General features: G+C 26.6%; 1 protein-coding gene across 2 annotated transcripts in view; it reads right to left on the bottom strand.

Moving 5' to 3' along the window:
• The window catches only part of LOC111619425 (nose resistant to fluoxetine protein 6-like), a 14,690-nt gene extending 5,831 nt beyond the window's left edge, over positions 1-8,859 (bottom strand). The window contains exons 1-5 of one of the 2 annotated variants that reach the window (XM_023361129.1): positions 8,843-8,859; positions 1,041-1,450; positions 795-970; positions 630-729; positions 332-434 (exon numbers count right to left, since the gene is read on the bottom strand). In XM_023361129.1, coding sequence (XP_023216897.1) covers positions 332-434; positions 630-729; positions 795-970; positions 1,041-1,425 — 764 coding nt within the window. In that variant the 5' untranslated portion in view covers positions 1,426-1,450; positions 8,843-8,859. Of the gene's footprint in view, positions 1-331; positions 435-629; positions 730-794; positions 971-1,040; positions 1,471-8,842 lie in introns of those variants that run through there. The other variant, XM_023361130.1, reaches the window with a different exon arrangement.
• Between the last annotated feature and the right edge of the window lie 12,341 nt (positions 8,860-21,200).

Raw genomic sequence — 21,200 nt, 5'->3', positions numbered from 1 at the left:
AAAAAAAAAAAAAAAAAAAACACCGATTATCGCCTTCTTCTGCACTATCAGCTCTTTGACATTTGCAAGTCCTGGTTAATCTTTGTTTATCTATAAACGCTTTAACAAACGCTTTGCAGATGAGATCGGAAACAAAAGCACGTGAGTGTATTCTTTCGAAAGTTTTGTATTGTGAGACATTACTCATGCGTCTATTTCTAATGAAGTATGTGTTAAAGGGTTGGTAACTCTACTTATATATCCACGTCGAATGATCTAGAAGATTTTTCAGTCATTTTTAGAAAATAATCGAAATGTCTAAATTTCACCTTTAAACCTGATATATACTCACATGTAAGCGAAGTGACTAGTTTCCCACTTTATATTGGACGTTTGACAAGTTATTTGTGTACTGTTAACGTATTTTATAAGTTTATTAACTGTAGGAATATAATCTGTAAAAAAATTCTGTTTAATATGATTCTATTTTACAATAATTACTAATTACTTTAGATTTGGTAAATTTTTTAGGTTTGGTAACAATAAACAAATTTTATTGGTAAGAATTGACTTTATTCAAATATAAAGATGGAGTTTGTTATAAAGCAAAATTTTTAAAATTTCGTTTTTTAAAAAATAAAATAACTTACGTAAAATTTTCGCTACTGCTTTTGCATCATTCCTCAATATTTCTTCAGTGCACGAATCAGGTACACATATACCAAATTTTAAAGGCATGTTTGCATGATACTATAATTTAAAATGGCATTGTATATTTTACGAATAAATAGAATAAATTCTTATTAAAGAATTACCTGTTGTAGTGAAATCGTCCAAGTAAAATAACAGTATTCGCCTTTAAATCCTCCAAAATTAAAGTTTCCAATAACTTTTAGTGGTACGGTGACATTTCGACACTGTTTAAAATCACCCAACCAAAGTAAATTTCCCTTTAATAGCCCAGAAGGAAATTTCCCAGTGGCATCCAACACTAATTAAATTACATTTATAAGAAATAATTTTATATTTTAAAAAAAAAGAAAATAAAATACGATACTCACTTTGTTCGGCCCAAGATTTTCGTAAATTGAACAACAAATAAATCAAATCATAATTACATTTATTTCCCGAAGATTTAATGTCATAATGCATAGCGTCTACAGAATTGTTAATTGCATCGAGCATATTGTTATGGTTCGATACATTGTATGTCAAGTGGTTCAAGTCGATGGACATTCCACGGTGATCATTTTTATTGAGAAATCCAGGATATGAGAGGCTATGTGTTATCCAAGCAGTATTTGGTACTGACGACATGAATTTCAGCCATTCTATTCGTAAATTATTCAATTGTTTCACTGCACTGTCATCAAAAACATCGACGTCTGAAGTACTCAGCGATCCAATTAATTTGAAAATAAATATAAAAGACAAAAGTTTGCACATCTGGTATGATCGATTGTCGCAAATCCTATTGAAAAGAAAGAAAACTTCAACGGTATGTCGACTTTAGAACATGATTAGAATTTATCATTAGATATTTGATATTTGATAAGTTTAATCTAACCGTATTCTGATTATAATAATAATAGCAAATATAATCATAACATCATTTACCTAGTGAAAATTCTTTGAGTAATTTTTAACTAGAAAGAGAATATTATAGGTAAATTCTATTTAGCTTCAGTAAATATGCTATTTTTTATATACCATATACAAATGCATTATTATAGAAGTATTTAAATACAATATGTAATATCGATTTCAAAAAATACTCAGTTTCTATTTTTGTTAATATAACTTACATAATTGTTTTATTGTTAAGAATTTTAGTGTTGTTCTGTTTTCTTCACATGAATAATTCGAATTAATTTGTTAAGTTAAATTATTTTTACAGTAATATTGCATTGAATTTTTTAATTTAAAATGAATTTCTAACAAGAAAAAAATATCAATAATTTCATTTTATAAAATATTTCAGTTATCTATTTTTATTTTATAATGTCTAAAAGGCAATTTCACATAAAAATGCTTACTTATAATAGTTGAATTTGCAAGAATTCAGTTAGTTTCAGAAACATCTGTAGTATCTGTTTCTATCAATTTTCGATAATTATTATGTAAAGAAACAAAGTTCACCTGATAGCCAAAACAATCATTTTCTGACAGTTGCACTGGCTTGTAAACAAATCTAAAAATAAAGCATTAGTTATACGATGCCCGTTTAACTTCATATCAAACTACAGGTATTACTGTAGTTACTATGTAACAACTCTTAACTATTTTCTCGTTTAATAAAATTTATTTCTTTTGAAATTAGTGCGGTTGAATTTTTGTTTCGGAGAAAAATGCTATATTAGATAAAGAAGAAAACAATAAATATTTTTATTAATTTTTTTACAGCATTCACGTAAGTATAGGTTAATATTCTATATTGGTATGAGCAATTATTTATTGTGACATCGTCACAATGCCGAGCTGCAAATTTTTAATCATATTTGTAATTAATTTAATTCACTCCACCTCAGATTAGTAGTGGCTTTCCCCTGTACATCATACTTTTCCTGTTAGCAACAGAGCCGTGCTGATCATCTATGTAACATCTTTCAGGAGAAAATTTTGAATTGAAATAATCTGTCTTTCGGTTTGCATCGGAAGTTCATATATAGTTAATTAGGGCCTCCTGTCCCCAAGATTTCCATATCTGGTCTTGTATTTCATCTATCTAACTCCTTTCTTTAGATTAAGAAAAGCCAGACGGACAGACGGAGGACAATTGAAATTTATGTCTATAATTTTTTCAAATTGCAGCCAAATAAAGCTGATTAAAACTTTACTACTAGCAAATTATAAATATATTACCTTGTACAAATTTTAATATTTAATAATAATTTTTTGTTTATATCTCAGAATGGGGTAACGATGAAGAATCATTAAGAATAAGGGGGCATTGATGCTATTAAATTTTGTTGTGTTAACGTGGAGGGAGTGGGGAGATAGAGAGTGATCGTGTATCAGTCTAAAATGAGGTTGGATTTAATAAAAATTTTAATCGTTATTAACATCAAAAGAATAATTTTGTTTTTAATAAAACTCATCACTACTATCAAAATTAAGCTTTTCCCATTTTATAATAATTAAAAAATATATAACGTTTTTGTAATAAAATCTGTTAACAGCCGGTAAAGTTACGCAACTTGTTAAGATTTTTTTAATACTGTCATCCTGTTAATTTAGCATATTGATATAGGCTACTTACTACTCATAGCTAATCTTGTCTCATTACTTTAAATAACAAAATTACTTATACAAAATACATCATTAATGCTATAATTAAATTTTGTATAAAAATAAATAAATTTTTTATAATTAACTGACTGCAACTTATATATTAATGAAAAATATAAAGGTTTTATATATTTCGAGTGGAAAATCACCTGAAAGTATTGAAAAGGCGATAATTCTATATATTGTAGAATTTATCTGATCAAGAAGAGAAGAAGCCTTGAAAAATTGTTGTCACGGAGTTATAAAATGAATCTGTTGTTATTATGTAAACCTATAATTTGAATTATATTCATTTCATTTCCTTAAATTTCTTGTTGAAATGAAATGTTTTGAAAGTAGTACAGGACTATGTTGAAATCATTGTACGTTTTACATGTACTTTAATTATTGCTATTCGCTTTAATTTGAATAAAGTTTAACAAACATTTCGATGCTGAAAACAATTAGATTAATATATTAACATTAATTTAACATTAACATATTCTGTTAAATGACATCATTTCGAGATTCATATCTACTATGAAGGACAGATCTCTAAATAGATAAATAGATTAACCGAACTGAATCAAATTCTTTGTTCAAAAACAATGCTAAATTCGATATTTTATCTAAACATTTTAAATCTTCCAATACAGATAATATTTAATGTAATAAATTACGAATTTGAGATTCAAATAAAGTGCTTGACTATAGCCCGTTGCCTTAAAATAAAAATATATAAATTAACAATTTTGATTCCAACTTGAAATTAATACAATTACATAATTATTTAAATTTATTTAAAGCTCACATATTTACATATCGTGCCAGTGTCGCCAGTTAGTGTCTGATCTTGTGTTATTGTCTGACTAAGAAAAGTAGTAAATATGCTAGAAAAGTGTTTGGCTATTATATATAAGTAATATTGAAAATTTGTATTTAATGCAATTAAATATAAATTTAAGTTAACAACATTTTTTAAACGTTATTTCATTGGTTAAGTAAAGATATTTTAAAAAATTTAAACAGTAAATGGAATAAAAAGTTAATATATTATGGTAAACAAATGCCGAATTAATAACTTTTTAGTAAATGCAAATGAAGAAAAAAATTTTTTATTTGAGGAATTTATTTCCGAAACGTCTTAAATCCAATGTTATTATTTTATTTTACATATAATATTGCCCCGATTTGCATGGCATTTCTCAATATTATAAGCCATGTCCCAGTGAACGCACTGTTTCATTTTGGTTAACATTAACTTCTTAAATAATTACATTATCTGTTTGACTCAGAGGTCAAAATCTTAACAAATAACCTCTATAACAATGAAGATTTAAGAGATAATCACAATGATAATTGAGGAATTTAGGAACAGTGTTTTATTATCAACCTCTGTTATTGCTTTTTGCCCTTAATACTACTTAACACCTAGTCTAAATAAATAGACACATAGGCCTATACATCAACCTCTGTATCATAGAACTCTATAATATACTCGAGGTCATCTGTTTGAGGAAAAAACTTGTCTACTTTAGTTCAGGGATAAATATTATTTTAATACGAAAAAGTATAAGTGTAAGTAAAGTAATAATTGTTATTTTTTCTTGGATGAGAACTTTAAGTCGAATTGGAACACTTTAAAGTGTTTCAATTTGACTTAAAGTGTTCATTATATATCGTGCATTTATTAAATAATCAAATAGCTTTTTCCAAGGGCTCTAGCAGATCGGACACTTTAACACAAAGCCGCCCACTAACCTAAATTAAAGTGTCTTTCTGGACAACTGATGACACAGGTGGGATGGCCGAGGTAGTAAAGGCGTCAGGTCTACCTCTCTGAGGGATCCGGTGTAAAGACTTCAAACTGACCTCATTCAAGTTACCCCCGGTAATCTAAAATCGATTCCAAATCACTTATGTGCAGCCTAAACCCGATTTAGTATTACTCTTGCACTGTTCACATTACTCCCTTTCAGATTTAAATAAATGTTTACGCTTATATCTTATAATGCATTCATTTAATAAAAAATAAAACTTACAACACTAAAAGTTCATTTCAGTAAAATAAAAAGTGTCATCACGAAATTGTTAACTGTATTAAAACCATTTAAACACTAGTTCAGAATGCATTAATTATCGTTAAACCTTAATCGTTAGAATTACCATTGCACAATTCAAAATTTCCATTACACATTTTGTGTTCAGTTGAACGTTAGAATATGCGCTGACTAGAGCAGGCACTCTGAAACGAACTAACGTTATCTAAAATAAATGAGACAATAATTGTCCTCTACAGAACATAATTTTCTAGAGTTTCAGTCAGTCAGTCTGACAGAAGGAACGGACAGACAGTTGCCGTCGGGTTTTATTCTGCAGGGCTGATTGTTTGGAATGTTACAAGTACCGTTCTGTTCCTTGTTTTATTGTGGTGGAACATACAAAGTACGGTTGATTTTAATGAAATTTCTGCCAACCAGGCAGACAGATGTGACTGTAATGGAGTCGGTAGACATGGTTGTGTGATTTCTGGCACTTGATGAAGTTGGGAGAATTTACTTTTTTCCTGGCACTTTATTTTGATCTGAAAGTCGGTAGGTGGTTTTGCCGAAACCTCTTAGAGGAAGCAATAGCTCCTGCATCAAACAAGTAGCCAAAAAGTCAGAGAGATCTATAATTGTAGTGTAATTTTTATACTTGTTCAAGTTGTCCTTGATTAAATCCTTTCTTTTGTACATTCGTACATTCTAGCCTCAATCATTCCACTGATCATCTTATATATATATATATCAGCTTACAACTTTATATCAGTGTATCAGCTTGTTTTTATTACTGTTTTACATATATTATTAACAGTAATAAAACTCACTCCGACTCTAATGCCACTGAATCCAAGCGGATAGCTTCATTCTGGTTTACCATTATAGTTCACCTTATATATCATTGTATTTGTGTAAAAGATTTAAATAAAAAAACATAAGAAATCTTAAAGGGCTAAATTCGGTTTAGTGTTTTATATTTTTAACGTAACGTTTTGAAAGATTAAATGTATTTTTACAATACTAAAATCTACAAGTAAATAAGGTGAATTTATTATCGAAAATATTCCTAACAAAACTTGTTTTCTTTAATAATAATGATGAAAATTGCTTATTTAAAATAAAGATTTATAATCTAATACTGTACATATTTATTCAAATATTTCATTTAAAGAACTATCATATTATTGTTTTATTTGTAAAATATGTATTTCGAATATGGCATATCCCTCAACAGAAAAAATCAGAAATGATATTTTTGTACTTAGTTCTTACACTTTGACACTGAACCTATAAACCACCTTTGCTTTATCTGATTTAAAGGAAAAATTTTTTAGCATATAAACTTCCATTTTTATGTCACATAAGGAGTTTTAGTAGTAAACAATACACACATATAATTACAGAGTTTTAATTGTCCAGTTATATCATTTTAATTCTTAAAAGTAAATGATGAAAACGCAAATTAAGGTTTAGTATTTCATATTAAATTTAATATATATATAATTTATTATTCAATGTAATATATAATGGCTTTTTTCTTTACTACTTAATTTCCAATTTGAACTAACTTTATTAAGTTAATGTAGTTCACGAGTTCATACGAAAACTGTGAGTAAATATTTAACTTCATACGTACGAATGAACTATATCTTCTAGCCCACTTTGACATTGTAGTTAGTGTTTAAGCCATAAGCAGTTACATTTTTAGAATATAACAAGTTAAAAGTATAAATAAATTTCATAAAAAGTAAACATTTATTTTGTTTTTAGTGAGAAGAATCGCATTCCTTTAAATCCGTCCTTGTTTCGCCAGCTCAACATTGGGCATCATTTCAGTGACCTCTCTATACATCCGTATAGCAATTTATAATAATTTTTTTAATAAACAATTCTAGTTTTGTAAATATNTTGTTTCGCCAGCTCAACATTGGGCATCATTTCAGTGACCTCTCTATACATCCGTATAGCAATTTATAATAATTTTTTTTAATAAACAATTCTAGTTTTGTAAATATATTGATTAAATAACCATAAATAACAAGGGAAAATTTAATAAAGAATAGTATGACAAAAACTCTAATTTATAAAAAAAATATTTATTTATTATTTGTTTAATAATTTTTTATTCTTAAATCCTCTGGGAATACAATACTCACATCACCCCCTAGAAATGAGGCCAATACAATTATAATAGATACCCTAAATATTCTCATTACGTTTAAAAGTAAAATATTTTTTCTAAGAAATAACCAAGTAAATTAAGATACTACGACATAAATATATTGCATGTTGAATTTAATTTTATAATTATCAGTTTATGAGACTACATTTGTTAAATTTATAATTTTATTTTTTATAAAGTTAAATTTTAAAATTTTAAATTATTTACACTTATTTTAAAATGTTTAAATGAGGACCTTAAATATTACGGAAATGATTTTAAAATTTTGATTGTGACAAGTCAATTCTATTATAAAGTTTCGCAGAATGTAGTAAAATTAGCATTTAAAGTTTAATTAATTTTATCCAAATTTAAGTACTTCAATATCACTTTTAAAAGTATATTATACATTATTAAATAAAAACAATCTGATTTATTGAAATATTACTGTTTGTTTCCCCACCATGCATGTGCAAGTGCATGGAAGAAGTGGATGGTAATTCACAAAATCTGTTTTTTTTCCCCCCATTATTATAGACCAGATTTGACCAGAATCGGATGGTCAGGGAAGGGGGAAGTTGAGTATGAAAACGAACGAGAAGGGAGTTAGGATCCGTACTGAAAGGAATAAAGTTGTGTCTCTAACCTGCGTGAAGTGTCCTTTGTATAATAGGTCGTATACGGTGTCCCACAGTTATTATAGCACCAGGGTGGTCACTATATTTCATAGAATTAGCGTAATTTAACTTTTAGGAACAACACATTGATTATTTATATTGTAATATGATATACGAATTTTATTAATTGTAATATAATAATACTTTCAAACGAATTAAAAACATGTCTATAATTATTCGTCAAGGGGTAACCCTATCAATTTCAAATTTAACCTACTTCTCGAAAGAATTTAGCTGAAATTTTAATTTAGGAAGTTTCTAAGGATGTTTAAATACGTTACGAAATATAAATTAGCAAATGTTTAGATAATTTGTTTATTATAATTAAAAAAAAAGAATTCTTAGAGAAATTAATGTATTTTAACGTAATCTAAAAGATTGGTTGAAGTTTGACGAGCGGAACACGAGCAAACGTATAACAATGGCCCATATTTCGAAAGTGAAAGCTCATTTTAGTGTTGACCCACTTTCTAAAAATTAAATTATGTAATTTGTATTATGACATATAGTTTGTATTCTGTAATAACATAGACCAAAAATTAAAAATATCTCAATTTAATAGAAAATTAAATAGTTAAATCCCGATATGAACTTATCGAGAGTATAATGAAGAGATATACGATTCTATAATGAAATTCAGACATCTGATTTTATTTCGATTAGAATTTATGTATAAAATAATGTATTTAAAGTAATCAAAACACTATCGTACTTACAAGTTATCTTGTAGTTTCTCGAAATGTCTAATTAAATTCTAAACTTTCAATCGATTCCAACTGCAAGTAAATTTAACTCGGAATGTATAAGATACACACTGGCAATAAGAGGTTGTGAAAGTACATTTAACAGGTTGAAGTTTTTTTATCCGATTTTATTAGTATTAGATCTATGAAAGGGAAACCAGTTTTCCGGTAGCCTTGCAGTATTCAATGTCATTTCGCAAACGAATATAATCTTGTATTAATATAAACAACCGGTTTCCAGATTCTCTAGCTCATATTTAAGTTAAGCGGATCAAATTGTACTTTAAACAATAAAATTACACGTCATAGCATTAGCGTTTTTACGAATACAGCTAAATAAATACAACCAGTCAAGACTGTGTAGCGCAATATAAGCATATATGTATATGATTTGAACGTTATAATTTAATTTAATTAATTCATTTTCGTTAATTAATTAAGCTGCATTCGTTCCATATACACAGACATAATTAAAGAAACGCATTTATGTTATTATATATTACAAAACCAATAATGATGTACCCTGGGAATACCATTTTGTTCCTCCCAGCAATTTCTTTATTTATGTAAGTTATTAAATTTTGGTATTGAATAAAATATTTTGGACTATCGTTAGAAACATAACTACACAATAATCGTATTATCAATTAATATATAATTTATATTACGTTTCGTATTATGTATTAAGATGATAATTCTTTTATTCTTCTAATATTAATTATTACAAAATATCAAAAAGCTTAATTTTGAAGCTAGAGATAAGTTTTATGTTTAAAAAAAAATTGTAAATGCTAATAATGAGTAAAATTTTTATTAAGTCCGACCCCACTCGAGATATGACATATAACTTCCTCTAATATCCTCATTTTTCGACCTTTAGCCACCAAAATTTAATAGCATCAATTTTCCCAATACGGAAACCTCCAGGCAAAATTTCTGAAATTTTCGACGAAAGATACGGTAATTAAGCTTCAAAATGAGTGAATAAAATGGCACCACACATACACACAATAACATCCATATTGCAGGAAAAACTCGAATTTTTTCCATGTCTTGGTGTCCGAAAAATATAAACACCTTGGGAAGGTAATTTTATTTATAGTATTTTAAATTCCCGACTGTTATATATAACAGAAAAGGGAAAGTATGGCGATACTTTCCCTTTATTATATATAGCAGCCAGTAAAGTATAGTATTAGGCCTAATTCTTGCAATAATCAATGTCTTTAAATAATCAAAAAATATGGAAGAGATGAGCTATGACCTTTTCTGTTTTTTCTCCTTTTTTCAGGAAATAATTTCTCTAAAATGTACATTTAATAAAATTATAGGAACATATTTTAATAGTTTAATAGCTTCATTACAACAGAAGAAATAATTAATTGCATCACTTCTGTGTAATAAAGCAAATTACTGTATTTAATAATTATTAAAGTGAATCCATTCAAAGATAATAAGAAATATATTACAGTAAAATATTAAATTTCTGTTTCAAATATAGTTATGATGTAGATAATTTATTTAACCTTAACATAAAGAAGTTGAGTCCTTTCTATTCTTTTATTACTCAACTTTATCTAAATATTTACTATTATTTATAAAAATATGACATCTTATGAATATTTAATAAGATTTATGAGTATATTTTCTTTTTTTAACCATCATTGCCTTGGGGGAAAAAGTAGAATATGAATGAAATATAGTGTATGACGTTTGAATAAAAATCATATACAGTATATCATTCATTATATCACTCCATAATTTTGTGGCGGAGTTTATTTCGTAAGGAAAAATGTTGTATATTACATGAAATTACCTTCAGAAATAATTATAGTACTTGAATAATTTACAATAAAATTAAATATAATTGGACTTTTGATAGCATCTCATAACAATTGCCATTATAATGATGACTTCAGACTAGTAATAATCTCTTTTGAATTTTCTGAAAGAGAATATTTGTCAAATTATGTAATTCAGAAGCAGAAGGAAACAAAATTCAAAAAATATTATTTTAAAATTCAAAACCAGCTTAAGTTATATGGCACACCCTCATTTTGTGTTTTACAATGACAGCAAATTTTTCTTGATTTTTTTTTTATTTATTTAGAGAATGGAGCTAACTTATATTAAAAATAATCTGTATTCGATTCAGCTATGAATACAACAAATAAATTCGATTAAATATTAATTTGTTTATCATTAAAGATTGTGGATAATCTTAATGCAAGTACTGGTGTTTTAAAATAGAATAAAAAAAATTAAGAAAATACATAGAAATACAATAAATTTATCTATTTTTGTGAAATATTTATATTTCGTAATAATTTTTGCTTCGATTAATCTATATAGTCCTCAGCAATATTAAATTATTGAAACATTAAACTCATTATATGTAGTTATTTTTATCTTTTGTACAGACAATAAAATTAAAACGATTGTCCGAAACGATAGTGATCAATCGTTTAAAAGTATCAAGATTTCAGAATGTTATTAAAATAAAAATAACATTGATGATGCTGTATTTTATTTATTTTAATGATATCAATTATTATGCATCATATTAAAAGTAGCTGTTAGACTTTGATATAATCAAACAGATAAAATTCCTCTTATCATTTACATTTAATGGGAATATTCACGTGAAATATTTTTATTTCATAAATTCTTTTAACTAATAATTAACATTTAAAAGAATAGAAACTTTAATAATTTTTTTTATTATTGTAATATGGTAAAAAGTATTTAATTTCTTTTTCAAGTTTCAGTATGACATCATATTTTAAACATTCTTTTTATGTGAATGGCCGTTTATAAGCTACGTAGATGAATTTTTTTAATTATTCAATTTGTTCTTTAACTTTTTAAAATTAAAATTAAGAATTTAAAATCTAAATTTATACTTTGAGGAAAGTTGGCCACGTTTCGTAATAGCAAAACAACGTAATTTTTAAGATAAATCATTGCCACGCACGAATTTTTGAGCTTCGATTGTACTGCAGGCAATAAATCTCTTAAGTATTTTGTATTTATAGTAATTTTATACATTTTGCTCTTTTCGAATTCCTATTAAATGCTAAATAGTATAATTTTTCGAAACTACTGTACTTTGACAGCCGGATTGGTCAAGCTTCAGAGCAAAGAAAATTGGCCTATCGCTCTGTGGACCCTTGATTGAATCCTGCGAGAAATTATCTAGGAATTTTTCGGGTTATCTGTCCCGAATATACGGGATAGATAACCCGAAAAATTCCCGGACCGGTCCTTCATAACCCGGCCTTCTCCATGTGGGCCTGGCCGAACAAACGATGCGTATGGAGAAAAGGCCCACTAGGTGAAAGGAGTCGACAATGAAAAAATAATTCAAAATTATATTGCTAATATATATAGTATTTTTTTAGTATAAATGAGTTCTATTTTATTTTATTTTATTATTTTTTTGCGAAGCTATTATTATTATAAAGGTGGAAAATTTTTAAATTTTCCAAGGACGAAATTTGAACTTTTCTTTATACTATATTTGATCTACTGTATTTATATTTTCCTATTAAATGTAAAGGTTTCAAGAGATAAAATCGACAGATATAGTGATGAGTGAATTTATCAAAATTATAATGATTTAACTAGGAATTAGCTTTTGTCGTTATGCTGACGACTATCTTGTAACATGATTCAGATTAAATAAGTATACATCATGAGTTAATTTATATAAATACTTCAAGAAGCCTAACATTTATTAAATAATATTAAATATTATATGAAAACATATAAATTTTAAAACAGTAATTAAAAAGCAATAATGTTTTCCTGATTTCCAGATTGAATAATGCAATAAATAATGTATTATATTTTTAGGGAAGTGTTTCTCTTGCGCTTGACAATCTATAGATTCAATTATGATAATGTAAATGATAGATTATGTATACATTAGAGAGACATTTGTGTACTCGTTTCGAGGAGCATAATGCAGCCGTTCATTGCAATAAATATATTCATCAGTTTACCTTCACACAGCAGAACATCGACCCCAATAAGTTAAAAGCGTTTAAAAAATAAAAGAATATAGTATTTATAAATGAAAGTTGTACAAAATTATGTATATAAAAAAGAAAAATTCACGAATTATGAGTTCAATTTTTTTAATTTGAAAGTGTAAAATACGGTGGAGTGTAAGGGAAGAGTAGTGTTGCAGGGGTAGCAATTGGCGTGAGTTGGATCTAGAGCTGGAGGTCAGGAAAATTTGATAATTTTTATAGTGTGTATTTTTCTTAATGCTCTTTCAAAATTTGACGAATTAAAAACCAAAAAAAATTAAGTGATGACAGAAAGTTGTGAGAGATAAATTCATCTTATAATGATATTTCAATAAGTTAAATTTTGTTTTAAAAGGTTATTGCTGGTTATTAATACTAATTTTTTAAACAAAAATCCAGAAAAAAAATATATGGAATGTAATTAATGTAATAAATTGTGTGCACGATGAATTTAAATATTCTATTCGATAACAAAGTTCATAGCTATAAACAGCTCAGCAAAGTGCTTTTAATATTATCAATGTTAAGCAAAGTGTTATCAATGCTGTCTATTCATTTTTTTAAGTATTGATATTTTTTAACATTTATAACCAAATATGGGATTTATAACTTTTAAACATGCGTTTTTTTTAATGGTTTTTAAGTGTAAAATCTAACGGTTTCCTTATCCAAAATGCAGAGTTTGAGAGCGCTGTAATTGGAAAAATGGTTACATTGTATCCTCGTCCACTCATTCTTATCGATTCGAATAAGTTTATCGTACGGTGTAAAATTCTCATTGTGATAAAAACTGGAAGTTAAATTTGTTTTTATTTTTTGGTTTTATGATTACATTTCATGTAATAAATTTTGTGTTTGATGATAAAATGCATAACAGTTAAGATTATTATGTGTCAAATGTAGAACATATACAGTAGGCCTATATATACTAGTGCAATTAAAGTATTTTCATTAAGTCTCAAGCTTTGTTTTAGTTATGTTTTAGAAGGACTCCTTTTAATGTCAACTTTGCTTAATGTCACAATATTCAGAGTCCCACGGATGTGATATTAAACGGGTCTTACCATATACAACATATTTGTGGCCCACTTATTTACGATTTATGCGGCATTCGAAAAGTTCGGGGCTACTGCATTAGACTGTAATAAACAGAATATTTAAATAGCAATTAAATAAATTTTAAAGAATATAATTTAATGAACGTCTTTAATTAAATTTAGACTAGACTGGTTACATTTTTGTATACACTTTTTAAGAAATTATATCATATGTTTTTCTCATTAACACGGGTCTACGGGTCACTCAGTAACAATACTCAGTTATATCCGTGTAACTGAGTATTGTTAATCAATATCAAATAAACTAACTTAAAAATATTTTAATTGAACCCTTTGGTAAACTTTTTCGAAAAAAATTAACATATAACTTGAAATAAAATCATCTTTATTTATAAACTTACAAAATTGATTTAATACTTTGTAAATATATTTTCTACGAATATCGTTGATAAATAAGATGTCCATTTTTATAAAATTAGCTTGGGAAGAATAAGAAGAATGTGTTCAGTTTAATAAAATAGTGGGCATCTAATTTTAATTACACTTCATTTTTCAACATACTCATTTAGAGTGACGCATTTTTCTAAACGTTCAATTCATTTTTTGCATTTCTCCCATGAAAAAGCTTTCCTTGATTAATTTCTTTGATTTCCTTACAGTAGTTTAAACTTCAAAATTTGATGAAAAGTGTTAAACTTTCAATTTTTCTTTTTATTTTGATAACACCGTGAAGTCTGGTGGTTTCATATAACTTATTTAGGTTGTGAGAGGATGTCAAATAAGCTCTAAATTCGTGTTCTTTAGCTTATTCGAGTTACTTTTTGGAGTGCGATTTTGAGTTATGGCAATTTTTCTTGGCCTTAGTCTGTGAATACGTTTCTTGAAATTAAATTTTACAATATTTCTCTGAAATGATTTACTCTTCCAGAAAGACTTCGTGTAAACAACCACCTTTCCATTCCAAAACAATTCGTCAATATAACTTCTGAACAAAGAGAACAACTTTGAACTTTTGAATGACAGAGAATAAGGATAACAATGCTACATCGACTATCTTCTATTCTCTGTGTTATAACAACAGTGGCTGTATGGAAGTGTGGACCTCATTTATCAATCAATATTCGTATTTTATAATTATAAATTATATCAGTGTTTATACAATAGTATTAGACAAGTATAAATTATTTAAATTACCTTATATTAAACACTTTACGGTAATATTTTTGTAAAATAACAATACAATAGTATTGTTCATAAGTTAAACTGAACGTTTTATTTTCTAGTTTTGCAGATTTCTATAAGTTATATTCATACGTACAGGAAGGAAAAAAGTTTGTTTACGTTATATACAAAATTATAATCAATATTACCCTATGACAACAAAATAACTGTGAAAGAAAATACAGAATGATATTTATCATTAAAATTATTTTTAAAGAGTTTAGTTTTTAAATGTTAACTTATTTCTTTGAAAGTCTTCTCAAGATAAATTTTTCAAGAGCCATTGTAGAATATTCAAATGTCAAACTTGCAAGCAAAGCACACATAAAGGATATTATAAATAGTCCAAAGAAGATAGTTAGCTAATGAAATAAATGTAATATTAGATAAAATTTATTCGAAAATCTTATATAATAATATTTCATTTTAAAATTATTATTTATACGGAATAATTTTATGCATTTACCATAAAGAAATAAAGATAAAGGAGTCGACAATGAAAAAATAATTCAAAATTNCGTACGAATGAACTATATCTTCTAGCCCACTTTGACATTGTAGTTAGTGTTTAAGCCATAAGCAGTTACATTTTTAGAATATAACAAGTTAAAAGTATAAATAAATTTCATAAAAAGTAAACATTTATTTTGTTTTTAGTGAGAAGAATCGCATTCCTTTAAATCCGTCCTTGTTTCGCCAGCTCAACATTGGGCATCATTTCAGTGACCTCTCTATACATCCGTATAGCAATTTATAATAATTTTTTTTAATAAACAATTCTAGTTTTGTAAATATATTGATTAAATAACCATAAATAACAAGGGAAAATTTAATAAAGAATAGTATGACAAAAACTCTAATTTATAAAAAAAATATTTATTTATTATTTGTTTAATAATTTTTTATTCTTAAATCCTCTGGGAATACAATACTCACATCACCCCCTAGAAATGAGGCCAATACAATTATAATAGATACCCTAAATATTCTCATTACGTTTAAAAGTAAAATATTTTTTCTAAGAAATAACCAAGTAAATTAAGATACTACGACATAAATATATTGCATGTTGAATTTAATTTTATAATTATCAGTTTATGAGACTACATTTGTTAAATTTATAATTTTATTTTTTATAAAGTTAAATTTTAAAATTTTAAATTATTTACACTTATTTTAAAATGTTTAAATGAGGACCTTAAATATTACGGAAATGATTTTAAAATTTTGATTGTGACAAGTCAATTCTATTATAAAGTTTCGCAGAATGTAGTAAAATTAGCATTTAAAGTTTAATTAATTTTATCCAAATTTAAGTACTTCAATATCACTTTTAAAAGTATATTATACATTATTAAATAAAAACAATCTGATTTATTGAAATATTACTGTTTGTTTCCCCACCATGCATGTGCAAGTGCATGGAAGAAGTGGATGGTAATTCACAAAATCTGTTTTTTTTCCCCCCATTATTATAGACCAGATTTGACCAGAATCGGATGGTCAGGGAAGGGGGAAGTTGAGTATGAAAACGAACGAGAAGGGAGTTAGGATCCGTACTGAAAGGAATAAAGTTGTGTCTCTAACCTGCGTGAAGTGTCCTTTGTATAATAGGTCGTATACGGTGTCCCACAGTTATTATAGCACCAGGGTGGTCACTATATTTCATAGAATTAGCGTAATTTAACTTTTAGGAACAACACATTGATTATTTATATTGTAATATGATATACGAATTTTATTAATTGTAATATAATAATACTTTCAAACGAATTAAAAACATGTCTATAATTATTCGTCAAGGGGTAACCCTATCAATTTCAAATTTAACCTACTTCCCGAAAGAATTTAGCTGAAATTTTAATTTAGGAAGTTTCTAAGGATGTTTAAATACGTTACGAAATATAAATTAGCAAATGTTTAGATAATTTGTTTATTATAATTAAAAAAAAAGAATTCTTAGAGAAATTAATGTATTTTAACGTAATCGAAAAGATTGGTTGAAGTTTGACGAGCGGAACACGAGCAAACGTATAACAATGGCCCATATTTCGAAAGTGAAAGCTCATTTTAGTGTTGACCCACTTTCTAAAAATTAAATTATGTAATTTGTATTATGACATATAGTTTGTATTCTGTAATAACATAGACCAAAAATTAAAAATATCTCAATTTAATAGAAAATTAAATAGTTAAATCCCGATATGAACTTATCGAGAGTATAATGAAGAGATATACGATTCTATAATGAAATTCAGACATCTGATTTTATTTCGATTAGAATTTATGTATAAAATAATGTATTTAAAGTAATCAAAACACTATCGTACTTACAAGTTATCTTGTAGTTTCTCGAAATGTCTAATTAAATTCTAAACTTTCAATCGATTCCAACTGCAAGTAAATTTAACTCGGAATGTATAAGATACACACTGGCAATAAGAGGTTGTGAAAGTACATTTAACAGGTTGAAGTTTTTTTATCCGATTTTATTAGTATTAGATCTATGAAAGGGAAACCAGTTTTCCGGTAGCCTTGTAGTATTCAATGTCATTTCGCAAACGAATATAATCTTGTATTAATATAAACAACCGGTTTCCAGATTCTCTAGCTCATATTTAAGTTAAGCGGATCAAATTGTACTTTAAACAATAAAATTACACGTCATAGCATTAGCGTTTTTACGAATACAGCTAAATAAATACAACCAGTCAAGACTGTGTAGCGCAATATAAGCATATATGTATATGATTTGAACGTTATAATTTAATTTAATTAATTCATTTTCGTTAATTAATTAAGCTGCATTCGTTCCATATACACAGACATAATTAAAGAAACGCATTTATGTTATTATATATTACAAAACCAATAATGATGTACCCTGGGAATACCATTTTGTTCCTCCCAGCAATTTCTTTATTTATGTAAGTTATTAAATTTTGGTATTGAATAAAATATTTTGGACTATCGTTAGAAACATAACTACACAATAATCGTATTATCAATTAATATATAATTTATATTACGTTTCGTATTATGTATTAAGATGATAATTCTTTTATTCTTCTAATATTAATTATTACAAAATATCAAAAAGCTTAATTTTGAAGCTAGAGATAAGTTTTATGTTTAAAAAAAAATTGTAAATGCTAATAATGAGTAAAATTTTTATTAAGTCCGACCCCACTCGAGATATGACATATAACTTCCTCTAATATCCTCATTTTTCGACCTTTAGCCACCAAAATTTAATAGCATCAATTTTCCCAATACGGAAACCTCCAGGCAAAATTTCTGAAATTTTCGACGAAAGATACGGTAATTAAGCTTCAAAATGAGTGAATAAAATGGCACCACACATACACACAATAACATCCATATTGCAGGAAAAACTCGAATTTTTTCCATGTCTTGGTGTCCGAAAAATATAAACACCTTGGGAAGGTAATTTTATTTATAGTATTTTAAATTCCCGACTGTTATATATAACAGAAAAGGGAAAGTATGGCGATACTTTCCCTTTATTATATATAGCAGCCAGTAAAGTATAGTATTAGGCCTAATTCTTGCAATAATCAATGTCTTTAAATAATCAAAAAATATGGAAGAGATGAGCTATGACCTTTTCTGTTTTTTCTCCTTTTTTCAGGAAATAATTTCTCTAAAATGTACATTTAATAAAATTATAGGAACATATTTTAATAGTTTAATAGCTTCATTACAACAGAAGAAATAATTAATTGCATCACTTCTGTGTAATAAAGCAAATTACTGTATTTAATAATTATTAAAGTGAATCCATTCAAAGATAATAAGAAATATATTACAGTAAAATATTAAATTTCTGTTTCAAATATAGTTATGATGTAGATAATTTATTTAACCTTAACATAAAGAAGTTGAGTCCTTTCTATTCTTTTATTACTCAACTTTATCTAAATATTTACTATTATTTATAAAAATATGACATCTTATGAATATTTAATAAGATTTATGAGTATATTTTCTTTTTTTAACCATCATTGCCTTGGGGGAAAAAGTAGAATATGAATGAAATATAGTGTATGACGTTTGAATAAAAATCATATACAGTATATCATTCATTATATCACTCCATAATTTTGTGCCGGAGTTTATTTCGTAAGGAAAAATGTTGTATATTACATGAAATTACCTTCAGAAATAATTATAGTACTTGAATAATTTACAATAAAATTAAATATAATTGGACTTTTGATAGCATCTCATAACAATTGCCATTATAATGATGACTTCAGACTAGTAATAATCTCTTTTGAATTTTCTGAAAGAGAATATTTGTCAAATTATGTAATTCAGAAGCAGAAGGAAACAAAATTCAAAAAATATTATTTTAAAATTCAAAACCAGCTTAAGTTATATGGCACACCCTCATTTTGTGTTTTACAATGACAGCAAATTTTTCTTGATTTTTTTTTTATTTATTTAGAGAATGGAGCTAACTTATATTAAAAATAATCTGTATTCGATTCAGCTATGAATACAACAAATAAATTCGATTAAATATTAATTTGTTTATCATTAAAGATTGTGGATAATCTTAATGCAAGTACTGGTGTTTTAAAATAGAATAAAAAAAATTAAGAAAATACATAGAAATACAATAAATTTATCTATTTTTGTGAAATATTTATATTTCGTAATAATTTTTGCTTCGATTAATCTATATAGTCCTCAGCAATATTAAATTATTGAAACATTAAACTCATTATATGTAGTTATTTTTATCTTTTGTACAGACAATAAAATTAAAACGATTGTCCGAAACGATAGTGATCAATCGTTTAAAAGTATCAAGATTTCAGAATGTTATTAAAATAAAAATAACATTGATGATGCTGTATTTTATTTATTTTAATGATATCAATTATTATGCATCATATTAAAAGTAGCTGTTAGACTTTGATATAATCAAACAGATAAAATTCCTCTTATCATTTACATTTAATGGGAATATTCACGTGAAATATTTTTATTTCATAAATTCTTTTAACTAATAATTAACATTTAAAAGAATAGAAACTTTAATAATTTTTTTTATTATTGTAATATGGTAAAAAGTATTTAATTTCTTTTTCAAGTTTCAGTATGACATCATATTTTAAACATTCTTTTTATGTGAATGGCCGTTTATAAGCTACGTAGATGAATTTTTTTAATTATTCAATTTGTTCTTTAACTTTTTAAAATTAAAATTAAGAATTTAAAATCTAAATTTATACTTTGAGGAAAGTTGGCCACGTTTCGTAATAGCAAAACAACGTAATTTTTAAGATAAATCATTGCCACGCACGAATTTTTGAGCTTCGATTGTACTGCAGGCAATAAATCTCTTAAGTATTTTGTATTTATAGTAATTTTATACATTTTGCTCTTTTCGAATTCCTATTAAATGCTAAATAGTGTAATTTTTCGAAACTACTGTACTTTGACAGCCGGATTGGTCAAGCTTCAGAGCAAAGAAAATTGGCCTATCGCTCTGTGGACCCTTGATTGAATCCTGCGAGAAATTATCTAGGAATTTTTCGGGTTATCTGTCCCGAATATACGGGATAGATAACCCGAAAAATTCCCGGACCGGTCCTTCATAACCCGGCCTTCTCCATGTGGGCCTGGCCGAACAAACGATGCGTATGGAGAAAAGGCCCACTAGGTGAAAGGAGTCGACAATGAAAAAATAATTCAAAATTATATTGCTAATATATATAGTATTTTTTTAGTATAAATGAGTTCTATTTTATTTTATTTTATTATTTTTTTGCGAAGCTATTATTATTATAAAGGTGGAAAATTTTTAAATTTTCCAAGGACGAAATTTGAACTTTTCTTTATACTATATTTGATCTACTGTATTTATATTTTCCTATTAAATGTAAAGGTTTCAAGAGATAAAATCGACAGATATAGTGATGAGTGAATTTATCAAAATTATAATGATTTAACTAGGAATTAGCTTTTGTCGTTATGCTGACGACT

The sequence above is a fragment of the Centruroides sculpturatus genome, unplaced genomic scaffold, assembly GCF_000671375.1.
Source record: "Centruroides sculpturatus isolate CEXI.00-Female unplaced genomic scaffold, Cexi_2.0 scaffold266, whole genome shotgun sequence".
Lineage (NCBI taxonomy): Eukaryota > Metazoa > Arthropoda > Arachnida > Scorpiones > Buthidae > Centruroides > Centruroides sculpturatus.
The sequence above is the reverse complement of the archived record's forward strand: the minus strand, read 5'-3'. Positions and strand labels throughout refer to the sequence as shown.